Raw genomic sequence first — 18827 nt, forward strand, 5'->3', positions numbered from 1 at the left:
CATAAGCCATAATGTAAGTTATTACACATGATCTTAGCTGAGGAAAAGGACCTAGCTATGATTTTTCAAGAATCAGAATATTGAATATTTTTATCTGTACACAGAAATTCAACAATAATGCTCTATTAATACCTCTGTTAATGACATGTTGCTGCTATTATTTTAGTTTGACTAGGGTCAACAAAACAACAGTGCACCAATTTTTGTAGCCAAGACTACCTTGACAACAAGAAAAAGGCATTGAAGCTCTAATTAAGGAAAGTTCTTGAAAATACAATTGCCACTCAATTAGGTTACATGGAATTTCAAGATCAGATTAGATCTGACAGACATCTGTGCTAAAGCTATAATGAAATTGCAAAGCAGAAATAAGATCTCAGCAACATGATCTGAAATGTGTGAGAAATAAGAGGATTCAAAGAAAGAATCAGAGGCCTGAACGCTGATCATCACACTGCTCTTTATCTGAATTAAAATTAGGAAACAGAAATAGAGGAAAAGAACAGGCTGTACACAGAATTATCTTGAAAGATTTATTTTAAACAAAACAGAAATGATCACCACTATGATGTAACATATTAACTACAAAAAATTACCCCAGTATAATCAATATTGTGATAAGGAAAATCTTTCCTTTTTATTTATAAATAGCTCTAATGCTCACAAATTCAACAAAATTGAGTTTGTTGGGCTATAAGTACTACTTTAGTATGTTAGAACACTGCATCAGGCTTTAAGAAAAATTCAGTCTTGAAGGAAAAAATTGCACGTGTGGTTAGCCAAAGCAGCATGAATTTATGTATGGATATACAGGGAGTTGTTCTTAAACACAGAAAATACAATAAGCATTTGAGCATAACGCTGGGTAGTATGACAAATTTGTGAAACTAAGTGAGAAATCAGTTTCTAACCAGCTTTAGTTACTCATTACTGTAAAAAAAAATAAAGTGGCATTTAAACTTTACATTTTAAATATTTTATTTTAGGATTTTGCACAGTCGTCCATCAAATTTTAAATATCATCGGTTTCTCCTGACTGCTAAAGCAAGTTAGCAACTGGCTTGTGATCCTTTGAATGGGCATACACATTGCCAATATTACAAATGGCATCCATTTGGCTGAAAATTGGTGCATTTGTTCAGAAATATAATTTTAAATTAAACTTTTTTTTAAGATTACATCCAGGAATTTATTTGCACCACAGCTAATTATATAAGCTCCTACAACAGGGTTGAGGGGAAAAAGGTGCAGTTTTACTTCATTTTTTCCACTTCTGAATATGGATCTTTGCTCACTCCTCCCTTTTGCATACTGTTTTTCCTCTGTACTTCCTACTGGTAACCTACTGGTAATCTCTATACTTCCTACTGGCAATTCTGCTATAGCACAGAGAAATTCAGTAGGGAACTGAAATTTCATACAACTTATGGCAGACAATATTTCTGTGAAAGAAGGATATAAATATTTAGGCTCCAATTCAGGACTTTGGCTGTCTCACTGATTTCAAGACGTGTATTGGCTTCAAAGGCACAATTCATATACGTGAATAGCTTTAAATACATAAGTACCAGAACTTGTTGGAAACATGCCAAAGATTTAATTGACAATGCATCAGCACATTTTGTAGTGTTGGTTCAATTTTGATTAAGATCCAATGTATCTCAGGCAGGTTTCTGTTAGAACACCTGCCCAGCTCCTCAGCAGCCTGGGCTTTCAGGCTCCCATGGCCTCAGACTAATAGTTAACCAAGAGTCTGGAAGCCCTGGCTCCCAAGTTCCCATTTTTTCGGCAGCCCAGGCTCATAGGGCTTCCAAGATCCATGGCTTTGAAGCAGCCGGCTAGGTGGATTGGTTAGAGTCTGGGCACCCAGGGCTTCTCACCATTCACTTTCACAAAGAATTTCTAAAGGGGGCAGGGCGGTATTGCAGCAAGTCTTTCCGTTTACTTTAATGATCTTGGCCCAGACTCTTAAATCAGCAGCGCCTCTAGTTTCAAAGTAGTTTTCATCCAGGTTTGTTCATTCAAATATAGTAAAGATCATGTAACAGTCTAGCTTGTAGACTTTACTGTGTCCAAGTAATTGCAGTAAGCGAAGATCATGCAACTACTCCAGTCACTGAGCATGCTAGGACCTTTTTGGTTTACATTTATCTATATTTTTAAATAGCATATAAACTTGCTATGTATACTAAGGAGGTAAGACAAGAGAAAGGAAGTACAGAGTGGATCCAAGACAGATGAATAAACACAGTGGCAGCAAAAGGAGGACAGTAAAATAAATTCTTACATCATGAAAATCAAATATATATGTTGTTTCAAAAGCCTCTAAAGAGACTAGAGTTCAAATACAAACTACATTATAAAACACATGTGCATCATTCCAGTATATGATATTGTAGGTATCAAACGACACCAGATAGTAATATTTCAATATGTTTAGTTTACTGTCAAGAAATCAAATGGGGAATAAAAAAAAATACATATTCCAGATGGCAGAATAGTTTGAACATGAGACTTCTCCCAACTCGTCTTTTACATTAAAACAGATGAGACTTCTAACAGAAACCATTTGTGTCAAATCTTTGCTGTACAGACACAAATGTTGTAACTTTTAAGTATTTTTTATATACTGTTTATACTGTACGGTATTTTGTGCAAAGGAACTACATGAAAACATTATTTAGGATGCAAAGTCAAGCACTCAAAGGTTAGGAAATGCCAGAATTTTCGTTTCCACCGCAACCTTAATTTTGCCCCCTTGCATGTCCATCCTGTGCACTGATTGAGGCATGGGTCCTGCAGGAATAATCATGTAAGTGAACACTATCATAATGTATCCATACATTGGGGCAGAATTAAAGTTGCACTGGTAACTATAAATCTGGCATCTCCTAACTTTCAAGTGCTTTCACATGTCCCCAGTGGCCCATATCTCCTCTGACGGTACCACAAGGGGTAGGGGCCTGCCCCCCAACAAAGCTTCTGGCTTCAGAAGCCCAACTCCCCTGCATTGTATCACATGGGGCTGCAGATCCCCCAACTCTGACATGAGGGCTGAGTGAGAGAGAGAGTACCGGGACTAGGCTCTTCTTCTTTTCCAGCAACCATCCTCACATCCAACACCGAGTCTCGCAATTTGGAATAACAGCTTTGTCCTGCTGCCAGCTACTGCACTTAGCCATGTAACTCAACTAGTAGCAGTCTGATATGGGTCCTAGGTAAGGAACCTCGTTCAACTCTCTTCCTCCACTCGCTTCAGGTGCTCTGACAGCTCCCAAGTCAAGTCTTCCCAGTGCCATGTCTGCTGATGCTCCACTTAGGTGCACTTGCAGAACAAGCTCCCCTTAGAGAAGGGGAGCTTAAAAAGATGGAGGGAGAAGTTTGCCCAGGAGCAGGAGAGGCTACTAGGGACTGCTAATGCAATCCAGTAGCAAGGGGAGCCCTGCCTGAGATTGTGGCTAGCGTCCCCTTGTCCTTCTGTCATGTTTGAGGGCCAGATAGAATAGGCAAGGGGCCACCTGTGGCAGGACCTGGGGAGCACCACCAGAGACTAGTGTAGTCACTATCGGAAGTTACTACAATAGAGGGAATTGTCTTCAAAAGCGACCCTGTGAGTTAGCTGAATGGCTGGGAACAGTGAGATTGCTCAGGAATGGGGGGCTCCTGTTGGGGACCCAGGCAGGCCTAGGTAGCAGGGTAATTGCCGAGGCCCCACACCACTGGAGGTCCTGTGAAGCCATGTTGCTTGAGCTTTGGCTTCAGCCTTGGGCAGCAGGGCTCAAACTTCAGCTTCAGTCCCGGGCTCCAGCGAGTCTCAGTCTCACTGTGCCTTGGTTCCCCATATGTCAAATTGGAAAAGGCACCATATAAGTACTTCAGATAGGCTTCTGTTTATCACATCATTCTTCCTTTCAGTAAGACATAATAAGCTCCAGTATGTCCCCCTTCTGTACTACCTTGTTCTTGCTAGTTACCCTTCATTACAAAGAACTGTGCCACCCTTTTATTACATTCCTTCAGCCTTTTCCACCTACTATTTGCTCATATAAATTAGTAACACTCATATCCTTTACACAATAGTAATTTCTATCAGGATCACCGGTTGATCATTTGAACATTAAAAATAGTTTGGCTTGCCTGCTAATTTCCTGGCAATTCTAAAAACTTGGGTTATGTAGAGGAAGGCGGAGCAGAATTGTCAGTCAATAAGCAATTTAACACTTACTCCCCCATTTTCTTGACTGCATGTAACCTAAGGAAGGTTTCCATAGCTGCAAGGAGTCTACTAGAAAAGCAACTATCAAAATAAACAGAGCCATCTAGAAAACCCATGGAGACAGATTGCTAGACGTGTCCTCACTGAAGAAATAAGCTAAATTTGGGTCAGCCATTCTGTCTGCCCTGCAGCACAGCTGCTCACATATTTTGAGGCAGCGCAGTAAAATGAGCATAATCTCGAAGTATGCCAGAAATTAGATTAAAAATATAAAACTTGAGGTTCATTGCTGGAACTACAATTAAGTTATTGATATTAAAGAACAAGCCTGAGACGTGGCAAACAGTAGCAGGAGCGTGGACACTTTGTTCTTCCCCTTGTTTGACAGCTCTCTACTACCCACTGTCACTACTCAGCAGGAGGAGCAACGCAATCATTGAGTCTTGATATTCAGAGAAGAAATGCCTGCTTTGTTCATGTCATCTGACTGACTGTTCTGAAACCAAGTATTAGGATTTTATGCTTTTTTATGCAGAATATGAGAGTGGCTTGAAAATAAGATTTCTATACTAACTTTTCCTTTTTGCACTACAATTAAATAGCTATCTGGGTTGGCAAATGATTCTTGAATTGAAAGTAATTAAATTTTCAATCACAATCCTCTCTCAAAGCATAAAACTGTATCAGTTGATTTTTACAGAATAGGATTGTTCTTGTTTGCAATATGCGAAATGGCACTGCATCTGTTTAGTATATGACAACAGTGGGCCTGTTTTTCAGCCTGGCATTAAACAGGCCTCTGGTTTGCACCTACAATTTTGCACAAGCTGTTATTTATACACCTAGGTATTCGACTATGTCTCCAAATCAGGTACTTAAGATTTCCAAGTAAAATGTTAAGAAACTATTTAAGACATTTTCCCATTAAAGCCATGGGCTTTTCAAAAGCTTTCAACAAAAGGCCTAACTCTGCTCCTACTGAAGTCAACAGGACTCTTACCAAATTACACCTCTACCCCAATATAACGCAACCCGATATAACATGAATTCAGATACAACGCGGTAAAGCAGTGCTCTGGGGGTGGGGAGGCTGCGCACTCCGGTGGATCAAAGCAAGTTCAATATAATGCGGTTTCACCTATAATGCAGTTAAGATTTTTTGGCTCCCAAGGACAGCGTTATATTGGGGTAGAGGTGTATTTCAATGGGAATAGTTAGGTCGACATCAAGTGCTTTTGAAATGCCCACAAATATTGTCTAAAACAAAATGAAAACCTACAAAGGAAATAAGACCAAAAGTACATTTTTAAGATCATTCCTTAAAAAGTGATAAACACAAACTATTATAACACTGATGCTACTGCAGACAAAAGTAGCTAGAAGTTGCTGGGTGACACTTGGCCAGGCTCATAAGGTAAACAGATGGACACTAAAATGTGGAAGTCTAAAGGAATAAATGGCAGTCTTACAGTGATAAAGTAGTTAACTTACAGCTTTATTGCCAAATGTCAAATTCTGGATCCCTGTTAGGGAGAAGCAACAAGCATGGAGATGCCCCACAAGTTCTGGTAACAAGAGCCAAATTAGCTCCAACAGAAGGGCAGAATCTCTCCAAAACAAAAATAAACCATGCAAATTTTTATTAAAAAAAATGCATAAACAAGGAACAGGTCTGACCATCCTAACTACCTCTTATAGGGCATTTCAGCAGCTGTTAATGCACCACTATGTCGATTCTTATTTCCTGTGCAGTGCATGAGCAAACTTTTTTAGAATAGGTCAGGAAGTGTGCAGCCCCAAAACATGGCTTTTCAGGGCTTATTTTTGTCAGGAGAACTCCTAATTTTTAGTCAGAATAGGGTCCTTAGTTATACAATTTAACATTCAGAAAGATTTACATACTTACCAGATCCTTTTCTGCCTTTTTATTGGATAAAGCATCAACTTTGGAATCAAGCTCTGCCTGAATTTGGTCTCTTCTTTTCAAAACACCCTTTAAAACATTAGGATGAAATAGATCGTATTTAATTGTAACAATCTGTATACAAAGACACCTTGCAATCAAGAGTACTTAACACTTTAGAGAATTTATAGATTATCCCCTCAATAGAATTCTCAGATTTAAAGATTTTACTTTGATAGCTTTAAAGCATCTATTGTAGATTTGTTTTTATTACCCACATTTTTTTAATTTGTTTTTTACTGAAAAATTGTTAGGAATCCTACCAAACCCAATGCTACGAGAATCTACATAGCTACAAATTGTAAAGAATTATATACTGAGTCAGTCTATGAGATAGTCATATTATTTTAATCCTTTACAAGAAACATGATTTAGAGAAGTCCCAATACTGGAAGTATTTTATTTGAATAAAAGCAATAGTATAAGAGATAGGACTCAACTAAAGAGATATACCAGATACCACAGGAACTATCACTGTAAGTCTGTTATGTTATGTATGTATGTACAACAGTTTGGTGGCAAAGGAAGAGGAAAATTATCAGAATTCTTTATCTGAAAATAATCAACTAAATCTACCAGTGTTAGCAAGCCCACTTTTATTTAAAGTTAAGGCTAATTCAATAGATTTGATTCATAGCGGAATAGCAAAAACTAATATAAAAAGGGAGGGAATGTTGTCAGACTACATGACCAGTAATTATTACAGGTTACATTTCAAACTGCTCTGGATTTGCTGTGTGACATCAAGGAAGTCAGTGAAAATGTCTGTGCCTCAGTTTCCCCATCCGTAAAATTGAAATTAAACTTCCCTCACAGAACTATTGTGAAGCTGATGTCTTTTTAAGAGGACTCAGAAGAAAGACAGTATGTAAATATAAATTCCAAAAAAACTTTGATAATCCTGTATGATACCATGTCCCAACAACTTCTACTCTTTAATTTAGATACGCTTAGAGATTTACAGTATTCATATGTAGTACAGTACATCTTGCACCGTGTAGGGCATAACCAGTCGTAGTCAGAAGTTGATCTCACATTATGCTAGTTGCCAAAATGTTAATGTTGAAGAGGAAATACACTGCCATCCTGACTAGTGCACATTGATAAATCATGTTCAATAAGATACCTTTTTAAAAAGACTATGTTTTCAAATAGACATTACCCAGAATTTTTAGTAACAGGTTTTGGTCAATTATAAGTAATACAACTACAGTACATACCTATAACAAAAAATTACCATTCAATACCTTAAAGTATCTCCTATCTGATTACAAATATAAAATATACGGTTATAAGAGTAAAATCGAAACACGCAGAAATCAGTTAATATTCTTTTGTCTATTTTTTTCCTTTTACTTCCTCTTTTATCCTATATAAAACTACAGGAGAAACTATTAGAATTTCTCTGTTTGTCAGCCATAATAACAAATATCAATTCTAATTCCAAGGTAAAACTAATAATTTCAGTACTAATATGTGCCAGCTATGGCAAATGCTTTTTTTTTTTGTAAATGAGGAACCCAGGGAATGTTCATTAGTTCGCTAATTATTTTCACATTTTTATTAATTTTGTAAGCTAAACAAATAAATATATTATGCTTTCACAGTTCCTCTGCTGCTCTAAGAAATAGCACATTCACAAATTCTCCAAACAGCAGTACTCTGACCTAAAACAAATTTCTTGCCTGTTAACTGTTTTCTGAGACATAGTGGTTTGTCCTGTCTCCCCTGTCAGTCAAGTAGGAGGGAATCAACCCAGATGCAAAGACTTTTGGCTCTGGAACCTCCTCCTTAGGATCCAAATGCATCTGCTTTCCCATTCAGCACTTCCAAAGCTGAAAAATATGAGGATTATCCTGCCTTACTGACAAAACCTTTGCTTAGGCATACACTCTTATGGGGACAATTTGGGAGGTGTTAGCATTGCCGTGCCTCAGAAAACAGGTTTTTCCAAAGTGTGGCTATGATCAGTGTATTCTTAGTCTGCCTAGAGTATCCTAACCAGGGTGCAGGGCAGAAGTGAGCATTAGAACAAAATATCCAGGGTGAAAGAAAGGAGAGAGACTGGCATGGAATAGAGGAGGAAGGAGCCAATGGATGAACTGCTCAAGCCTGCCTAATGTTGCATTGGAAGGTTTACACCAAAAACTCAGTATCCCAAAAGGTATGAGAGCTAATGCAGAGACATCAAGCAACATTCATTCCAGAGATGCGCATGAAAGGCACATAGTCACTCTGCAGCTTGTCCATAGAATCTCTTTTGTCAGCACATACACCGCAACTGTTCTAATGAGATGGGCAGAGAAAACTGGCAAAGGGACAGGCCAAACTGCAAAGAAGAGAGTCCAATGGAAGTAACAAATATCATGACTGAGGAGAAAGTCTGGGGCAGGTATGGGTAACTGTCTTTTCATACTGAAAAATAATCTTTCCAACCTTCAGGCAGAGTGAGAGCTGCCTCCCAGGACAAGCAAAGGATGGAAATGAAATCTAAAGGCTTGAAGGAGCACAGGATAGTAGCACTGTCCCAAGTTGAAGGTTACTATTCATTATGATGTGGATACCCAGTGTAGAAGCTGATGTAATTAACTTCAGCAGGCCATAGTCTCTTTCTGCCTTCTTTAATGCTATCAGAAAAAAAGTGGGCAATGCAAAGAAATCAACCCTGCCCAACATGACTGTGAACTCCCCCTAATATTAAGGCTTTTGGATCTCTACACAGGTTGTAATGCTTGTCCTAGCTGATGGTTTGCAATGGATGCAGAGTGAGAGATTGTTGGTCAAACTGTCCAATTAACTATCTCCTGGGAACACCCCATTGTGGATTAGTCATTCTCCTGGGATGATCTGCTTACAGATATGTGCACTCTGGGATGTAAAACACTCTCAGGAGAGGATTTTCCCATAAGGGAGCTGCATTTACAGCACCCTGGCTATTCCCAAATGCCGCTATCACAATGTTGTTTATTCCAATGAGGACAAAAATGTCTAGTCAGGACTTCTGCGGGGACAGTACTGCCAGGCAGACAGACCTTAATACTAGGATGCAGATGTAGAGGCTCTGATGTTTGTTCAACCAATGTCCCTTAATTGACCCACACTGTATTATGTGTTCTTATTCACCAAGCAGAGTAAAAATTTTCCTAGTTGTCTCCCACCAATGGGAGACTGTCAGAGAAACTGTTAGAAGGGCCTTGAATGGAACAGAATGTGCAGTACCAGGCCCTGGCATGACATGTCCACATGCCAGGTGCTTAATAATTAAAGAAGTTCATTGCCCTTTTCCAGAATAGCAGTCAGGATCTTAAGGTTTAGAAACATCTCCAAGGAGGGAAAAACCTTGCCTTACTTTGTGTATCAGTCTCCATTCCTAGATGAATCAATATTTTGACAAAAAGAAGATAGTTCTTCTGTATTCATGAGTTGTAGTTCCTTGAACGCTTCTACGGTAAGGACAACTATTCTCTCCACTAGCATGTAAGACTTTCCTAAGGTGCAACAATTTCCAGGGAAAGGACACAACATCTCAACCCTTAATATTGCTGTTTTGGGGAGCTAGCTGCAGGAGGAAACTGGAGAGGAGTCCCCAAAATGAAAGAAATCTTCTATTCGAGATTGGGCACATCTTGTCTAATTAATATGGGAGCCAGGAGGGGGGAAAAAAAGGATTCTGTGTGAGAGGGCAGCCATCCTAAGGAAAATTATTCTTGCTTTTATTTATTTTTTAAATAAGCTTTTTTCACTCTGTAACTCATTTGTTATGTTCTCAATTAGCAGCAGAAAGACAAATTGTAGCCCTCAAAGAGTTAATGCAGTGACTGCAAAATCTATTACATACAAAGCAGATTCTCTCTTCAAAGGTCACTCAATACACCAGTATAAGCAACCCTTATGGTCTTACCGTTAATACTTCACTGTAGAGAATATATTCATGTAGAACAGGCAGCAAATTTTCTGATAGTCCTGCCATTCGATTCTCAGTAGCTTTGCAGCACTTGTCAATGCAGCTGGCAACACCTTTTAGTGAATCTACTAGATCTTCTTCTGATGCACACCACAGAGTATGGATTGGACCATATTCCTTCATTTCACAATAATACCCTTAATAAGAAGATTAGTGCATATTAGTACACAGGTCAATGATAGATGCAAAGCACAGAAACTGAGGCTAGTTTCAAAATCTGGCCAAATTATCCTCAAAAAGAAGGAGATATTACAGTAATAAAGCTTTCTTCTTCTTTTGTTGTTATTTTTGGTCAGTCGAAACATCTCAAAAACTTTTACTCATTAAGCTATTACCAACATATTGCTAAAAAAATCAATCAGTGAACAATGACCTTTTTGAAAGAGCTGTACATGCACAATAGGTTCAGTGGGTGTGCTTAAGTTCATTCCAGTTCTGGAGTATCGCTTTATTACTACCATTCTAGAAGTATTTCTCTTTTTAAGTATAAGAAATATCTTCAGAAAACAATCATTAGCTCTATAGCTCAATAAAACTTTGTAAATGTGGCCACGGTGTTCTCTCAGAAAGAGTAAGGCCAGATACTGACACTTTTATAGAACTTTACTCTGGAGCAGTCTAATTAATTTCAATAAGGTACTAAAGATGAGCAAGGCAGAATATGGCCATACACTGTGTGTTCACGTTACCAATGTTCATGTGTTATGGGCCAAGGTAAACTGAAGTGGCTATGATGTTGGATCAAGTCCACACTGCTCTAATGTCACTTTCTAATTTGATTCTGACTGCTGATGTTTTCCACAGTCCCTCCACTTTTTTTGCCATCTACAACTTGGTCATAGCTGATTTTAAACCAAAGAAACATCCAACAAAGAGACACGTAAAGCAGCGTGTGTAGAGAAGGATGCTTGTATTGAGTTTAGTTGGTCATAAAAGCCTCTGGAAACTCAATGGAAAATCCCAGATCAGGCTACAACTAGTAGGAAGCATCACTCACTGCTTGACAAATGGTTCATTGCTGAGACAAAATCAGATTTGCACATGACAAGTGTTCTGCAGATGACTGGGAAAAGCCAGACGTAAGCAACATCTGGCAGCACTTGAGAATGAATAAAACTCCATGAGGCTTTACCACCAGCATTTTGGTGCTAGTGCTTTAAATGTAAACCCAGGAACTTCCCCACTATATGCCAACTACGCCTCGTGGAATGAACTGCTAAGACAAAAAAAAATCCCTTTGATCAATATGTATTTCCTTTACGCAAGGAACATACAATCTAGTCAGGACATGCAGAGATCTGGAATGACAGAATAAGCGAAAGGAAACAAAGCCTTAGTTATAATGGAACACAGTGCAGCATTTCAAAGTATTTTTACATGCAAGAGAAAACCCTAACATATTGACCAGTGGGATTTTTAAAACATAGGGTCAGCATAAGATCAGATTCAAGCTCAGAAAGTATATAATTTAAAGATTCAAGTAAGCATGCAAGCTGCTGTTCCATTCAGAACAAAAAACTTTTCTTCTTGAAATTCAAGGAAAATTCTAACGAGAGCATGAAGTTCAAACAAACCCATCTGACAGATGTTATGACCAACAACAAAGGTAATACTTTTTTAAATTCTCTTTCATGTGACATCGAATAAAGATGCAGAATCAACCAAAAGAATGGATGTGATAGTGTTACATGTTCAGATTTAACAAGGCTAAGGACAAATATAATTCCGTTGTGAGGGGAAGGAAAAGTAACTTTCCCACAACTTATTTCACTGTGTTCAATTTTTGGTATTTTTATTTGCCTAATTACTTATGGAATTTTTTACGATGTGTCAGGTTACATGACTGATAAGGTAAAGAAATATCTAACCCAATCATATTACTATCATCATCTGTGGCAACAAGCAATTCCTTATGAGTTACAAATATTTTTCAATGGACCATTATTTCATAAATCACACAAAAATCTGCAGTAACAAATATTCCTCATCAATCACAGAGCATATTTAGATTGTAAGCACTCTTCATCAATTACACCATATTGTTCATTACAACACATATCTATAGTAACAGACATCCTTTGATAGTCATCAGGGATCCCTTCCTGAACATCTCAATATTTCTTTGTTGATTCTATACACTCCAGTATTTGGATATAAACACAGACTAAGGTTCAAAATAAGTACAAAGAACTTCTCAGTTTGATAGGTACAGAACACTATATTTGTAGAAACCAAAAACTTTATATACAAAAGGGATTCTGGTTAACATGTAAGAATTTGTAGGGGGTTGAATATCTACAAACAACTGGGATTCAGAATGTGATTGTCATTATGCCAGCAGGAAATAAGTGTTTATATTTCACTTTAAGTAGTAGTCATCTGTACACAACAAAAAGTGTTCATACTGTTCTTCCAATTAGTATGGTGAAAAGCCAGCCAAACTTCTAGGTTTTCTTAGTTTTCAGTTTCTTGTCAGCATAGCTAAACTACCCTCCCTATTAATACATTATTTACGCTGACTCTGTCCAAGGAAGTTCCAGATGTGACTCAGTAACAAGCAAAAGAAAGGTGAGGTTATCAGCAAGTTATTTTCCTTCTCCTCTCTTGAGAGATGAGCATGCTACCTCTGCAGGCATCCTAACAACTTCAAACCAATGAGGAAAGCTGCCAGATATGGATCCCCACACAGCTGGACACTGATCTGCCAATAGGCCGAGGATTAGCCGTTGAAGGAAAAGAGTAAAACAGTTTCTTGTTCTCCATTTCTCTTGCTAGAAAGCAGCATTTTGTGTGAAACAGTGAAAGCGAACTAACTTTTCACAGTAATTCACTTGTTCAATATATTACTTTCTGAAGTCAATAAAAACAAGCTTGTGTTCATTATTTCTACTTACCCCTTTCTTCCTTGTAAATTCTTTGGGATATTTTGTCTAGCAAGTTTATTTTCTGATTAAATGTTTCCATATAGTCATTTATATCTGTAAACATATCAGGACGATTTTTAACTCCTCCTCCTCTTACTGAGGATGCTACAGCTCTTACAGTTTGTCCCATTCTGCTAAACAAGCCAGGACCCTGCTTCTTGTGAGATGAAAGTTCCTACAAGAAGAACATACCCTTGTGAATATTTTAATGTTTTCTACCCATGGTTTACAATTAAAGCAAAACAAATTAAAACAATAAAACTACACAGTCATTTATAAAACAAAATACTTTAGGTTTTCATTTGATGTCTAGATCTTAATGTAAAGTTATTAAATATGCAGCTATTAAACTCTCCCCCCCCCACCCCTTTACCAATTTCTCTTTTTATATTGTGATTGAAGGCTGTATGGTCAAGGATAACCATTCTGTGCCATAGGCTAGTCATGCTCTACTGAAACAGGGAGCATGCAGGGAGACTAGGAAGGGAAGGATTAAGACAATACAAACCTCTTCCCCTTTCAGTCTTAAAGCAAAGTCAGCCAGTATGCAGACTTTTGGGCAAGACAACAGAGGGAAGCATGCGCAAAGAAAAGTCATCCACTGGGGAAAATTATGTTCTTACTGTGGAAAACAGCCCCTCTCTCTTTCCTTTTTTACCTTTCCTCCACTTCTATAAATTGCTAGTGGTACATTTGGTTAAGTTCAGAGCTATGCTCTTTGGAGGACAAAATTCTTGCTTTCTTTTCCAGCAGATACATTCTGCACAGCTTACAGTGGGAAATTAAATGGTGGTCTATTGGCTGCATTGTCAATGAATAGATTATTACTATTATTTTTAAAGAATATGGGCAAAAAGGGAGAGAAATATCAAAACAAAAATAATTTAAAATAGTAAGAATTATATAATCCTGGGCATTTATATGGATAGCAAGAACAGTCAGTTCTAGAAGAGTGAGAATAAGAGTTTTGGAAGGGATAACAACCCTCATGCTTCAGAGCATAAGACAAACTCTGATGGGTATCAGAAAGAAATGTTTCTTATTGGCAAGTTATTCAATCCTACTACAGGATTCCTTGCACCTTCCTATGACACTTCTATCACTAGCCATGGTTGGTAAGAAGATATTGAACTATGCAGGCCCCTAGTAAGGCAGTTCATAACTTCTTATAACTATAAATCAGATGATTTTTTTTTTTTACCCAGGCTTGTGCCGTAAGAAATATTTTGAAGTCTTCATTAAAAGTCAAAGTTGGATGCTCAGCAATTCGGTTCAAAAATTTATGCAATGCTTTCCTTCGAGTCTCAATGAATTCATCACTGAATCGTTCCACCATTCCTTTCATTATAAATTTTTCAGGCAATGGCTGAGGGAAAAATAAATAAACAAAACATTGTATAATTTTGCATATTACAATAGTTCCACTACCCATGAGATGGTAGACACATTCTTGTACAATTCACTGCACAAAAAACCAAAATTATAAAATTAACACAGTAAACAGTGTTTCAATTTGATTCTAGCAATGCATCAGAATAGATATAAAATCAAGAGAAAGGAAAGGAAGGGAGAGTAAGTTAAGGAAAAGAGAAATGCCCTTATTTTTCTCTGAATTTTGCACATACACATAAAAGATTAATCAAACTACATTAGCTTCTTAATGGTTGTTAGACCCCAGAATCCTGAAAGAGATTTCTCCAATGCTCACTACAGATAAATTTAAAACAAAATGTAGCACAGAATCTAGCGAACCTACAGGAATAATCAGTGTTGGATGTGCTTCTTCAAGTCTGCTCTTCAACCAAAGGAAATCTTGATATCGTCTTCGAACTTCATATTCACTGGAGTCAAACTCACCACGAGATGTCTGAAAATCATAACCACAAAATTAAGATGGAAAATCTAAAAGTATGTCTGCACTGCAGCTGGGAGATGTGATTCCCAGCTCGGGTACACAGATCTACACTAGCTCTGCTCCAGCTAGCATATCAAAAACAGCAGCATAGCTGGGTAGCACAGGAGCTGGGACTAGCTTGAGTACCAACCTACCCAGGCTCCCTGGATACATACTTTGGGAGCGAGCGTGAGCCACCGCTTGTGCTACCTCAGCTACCTAGCTATTTTGTGCATACTTGCTCGATCAGCACTAGCGCATGACTGGCTACCTGACCTGGGAATCAGACCTCCAAGCTGCAGTGTAGACATATACCCGAAGGGGAGTACACCTCTACCTCAATATAACACGGGTTTGCATACAACGCCGTAAAGCAGCACTCCAGCGATCAGCGCAGACAGGGGTCAGGGCAGTCAGGGGACAGGGAGTAGGGGGGTTGGGCAGGGGGTGGGGGACTGGGGGTGATTAGGGATGGGGGTCTCTGGAGGGAGTGGTCAGGGGACAAGGAGCAGGGGGACCAAAGCAAGTTCGATATAACGTGGTCTCACCTATAGCACGTTAAGATTTTTTTGGCTCCAGAGGACCGCGTTATATTGGGGTAGACGTGTACTAAAAATATGTAACAGTGTAGACTGACCATTTTGGAATAAAAATGAGATCCCTGAGGGAAAAAAGTTAATGTCATTCAGCACTTACCAATTACAATTTTTTTTAGTAAAGTGATCTAACCTAGTAAGAGATGAAACAACGTGAACTTCTACTGTGAGAAAAGAGCAAGTGTCAAACTGTGCATAAGAAGTGTCTTATAAGAATTGATCTAGTACAATTTTTTCCAAGGGTTCCAATCATTATTTAGATGTGAGATTTTCCTTCCAGTTAAGATGGATGTGTTCTGAATTTGGGTTGGTCTCTTTAAAGTGATGACAAATTTGAGTTTAAGGAATGCTCATATTGTAGCATTTGAATAAACTGAAAATAACTGAAGCATGTCCCTGATATCAGCTGCTATCAGCCACCTAGCCACGTTTCAGCCATAAAAACCCGACCATTTCATATAGACCATGGGTGCACTGCCATTTCATATAGACTACGGCCCACAGTCCGTACACAGCCCACCAGAGCATGTCCTAAGGCCCACAGCCTTCTTCACCACAATATACTAATGGCCAATTCATTAGTGTTTTATCATCATGTTTACACCATTTTAGTTTACACAGGTGTGTAATTAGACAATACGGTACATAGAAACAACCTATCTAAATACTTACAAAACAAGCTGAACTTAAAATATAAATCAATACAGGTGACTTTAAATCTTATTAAAATATGTAGAATTTGTTTGGTCCACACAACGTTGTTCTTAGATTTATGTGGCTCTCCTATGTAATAAGTTTGGGCACCACTGAAACTACATATACATCAGGATTTAATGGGGGTTTGCACTACCAGTCACCAACTTTAGTTTTGTACCCACTAGGAGAACCTTAAACTTTAGCAAAACTGCATGCCTATTACAGTGCTGCCAACTCTAATGATTTTATCATGTCTCATGATATTGGTGTGGTTTTTGTTTGCTTGGGTTTTTAATGGAAGGAAACTAAAACAATCCCCAACTCCTGGAGCCAAGTAATTACAATCGTATATCAGTTTTCATTAAAAAATGTTCCTAGCCATTGTGGTTGAAATGAAAAGCTTTAGAACATGATTCCAGTGAATTTTAAAGGCTCAGGAATTAGAATGCAAATAAAAAGAGCCTCCTCACCCAATTTTATTTAATCTTGTAATTTTTGAGCAAACCTCTGATTAACTGAGACCTGACTCATTATTTTTGAATGCTTAGCGTTGACAACAGAGCTGTTATAGCATCATGAATTTATACTTCAAATTAATCATGGATAGAAGAGAAGGCAGAAAACATCTCCTCCACATATTCTCCCATCTTCAGACAAAAATCTTATCCCTCCTGCATAAACAAAGGGAACATTCTTCATTTGAAAATTTGTTGTAAGAGAACCTTCAGCAAAAAAGAAGTAAAATAAATGAACATAGCAGGTCTCAAAATGTAGGCTGTGAAGTTAGGGTTGTTAGGTGTCTGGTTTTCAACCAGAACGCCCAGTCAGAAAGGGATCCTGGCAGCTCCGGTCAGCACTACTGACTGGGCTGTTTGAAGTCCGATCAGTGGTGCAGCATGGTTTAGACAGGCTCCTTGCCTGCCCTGGCTCTGCACAACCCCTGGAAGCAGTCTGCATTTCCCTCCAACTCCCACGCACAAGTGCGGCCACAGGGGCTCTGCACGCTGCCCATGCCCTGACTGCTGGCTCCGCAGCTCCCACTGGCCGGGAATCATGGCCAATGGGTGCTGGGAGCAGTGCCTGCAGACAGGGGCATCATGCAGAGCCGCCAGGATTCAGAGAGAAATGATGGCCACTTCCGGGGCCCACCTGAGGTAAGTGCCGCCCAGAGCCTACACCCTGAACCCCCTCTCACACCCCACCCCTGACCCAGCCCTGAACCCTCTTCTGCACCCAAACTCCCTTCCAGAGCACACACCTCTCCTGCACTCCGAACCCTTCAGCCCCATCCCCACATCAGAGTCCAGACCCCCAGCTGCAGCCCTCACCCCCTCACATTCCAACCCCATGCCCCAGCCCAGAGGCCCCCCTGCACCCTGAACTCTCATTTCTGGCCCCATACCAGAGCCCGCACCTCCCACCCAGAGCCAGTACCCCCTCCCCCAGCCCACAGACTCATCCCACACTCCGAAACCCTCATTTCTGGTCCCATCCCAGAGCCCATATCCCCAGCCAGAGCCCTCCTGCACCCCAATCCTCTGCCCAGTGAAAATGAATGAAAGTGAGGGAGAGCAACTGACAGAGAGAGAGGTGATTGAGTGAGCATGGGCGAGGACTCTGAGAAGGGGCAGGGCCTCAGGAAGGGGCAGGGCAAGAAGTGGGGCAAGGGCGTTCGGCTTTCTGCAAATTGGAAAGTCGGCAACCCTATGTGCAGTACTTGCTGATAATCCCCAGGGAACTGGCTGGTCTCATAATACTGGCTTTCCTCCTCTCCAGCTGAGAAACTGAATTCAAAGACAGCTGAAAACACATGAAATGCTTTCCTAATATTACCTTTTCATTCAAGAAATTGCTGTAGTTGTAACCAAAATGTTATTAACTGTGAATCGGAGGAGAACTTTTCTTTGTGCTAGCAAACAGTCCAATTACAGGAAAGTAGAATTGAAAGGCGGTGTGAAGAGCAAGGTATCACACATTGACAGCCAAGCATAATGACCACTTCTCTATGGCCTCCCCATGCTATCCCTGAGCTATCCCTCTCCCATGGGGGGAGGTATAGCTCAGTGGTTTGAGCATTGGCCTGCTTTAGGAAAGATAGAAAATGTGGCAAAAGACCACCTTGGCTTACCCTTGAGATCTTGCCTGACCTACAAAATAAAAAGGCGTCATATAAAAAATGGAAACTAGGTCAGATCACGAAGGATGAATATAGGCAAATAACACAGGAATGCAGAGGCAAGATTAGAAAAGCAAAGGCACAGAATGAACTCAAACTAGCTATGGGAATAAAGGGAAACAAGAAGACTTTTTATCAATACATTAGAAGCAAGAGGAAGACTAAGGACAGGGTAGGCCCACTGTTCAATGAGGAGGGGGAAACAGTAACGGGAGACTTGGAAATGGCAGAGATGCTTAATGACTTCTTTGTTTCGGTCTTCACTGAGAAGTCTGAAGGAATGTCTAGTATAGTGAATGCTTACGGGAAGAGGGTAGGTTTAGAAGAGAAAATAAAAAAAGAGCAAGTAAAAAATCACTTAGAAAAGTTAGATGCCTGCAAGTCACCAGGGCCTGATG

General features: G+C 39.4%; 1 protein-coding gene across 1 annotated transcript in view; it reads right to left on the reverse strand.

Moving 5' to 3' along the window:
* The window catches only part of SNX7 (sorting nexin 7), a 58616-nt gene that overhangs the window by 21223 nt on the left and 18566 nt on the right, over positions 1-18827 (reverse strand). The window contains exons 3-7 of the mRNA XM_030573263.1: positions 14824-14934; positions 14269-14433; positions 13038-13242; positions 10081-10280; positions 6123-6209 (exon numbers count right to left, since the gene is read on the reverse strand). Coding sequence (XP_030429123.1) covers positions 6123-6209; positions 10081-10280; positions 13038-13242; positions 14269-14433; positions 14824-14934 — 768 coding nt within the window. The remainder of the gene's footprint in view (positions 1-6122; positions 6210-10080; positions 10281-13037; positions 13243-14268; positions 14434-14823; positions 14935-18827) is intronic.

The sequence above is a fragment of the Gopherus evgoodei genome, chromosome 8 (genome assembly GCF_007399415.2).
Source record: "Gopherus evgoodei ecotype Sinaloan lineage chromosome 8, rGopEvg1_v1.p, whole genome shotgun sequence".
NCBI classification, from domain to species: domain Eukaryota; kingdom Metazoa; phylum Chordata; order Testudines; family Testudinidae; genus Gopherus; species Gopherus evgoodei.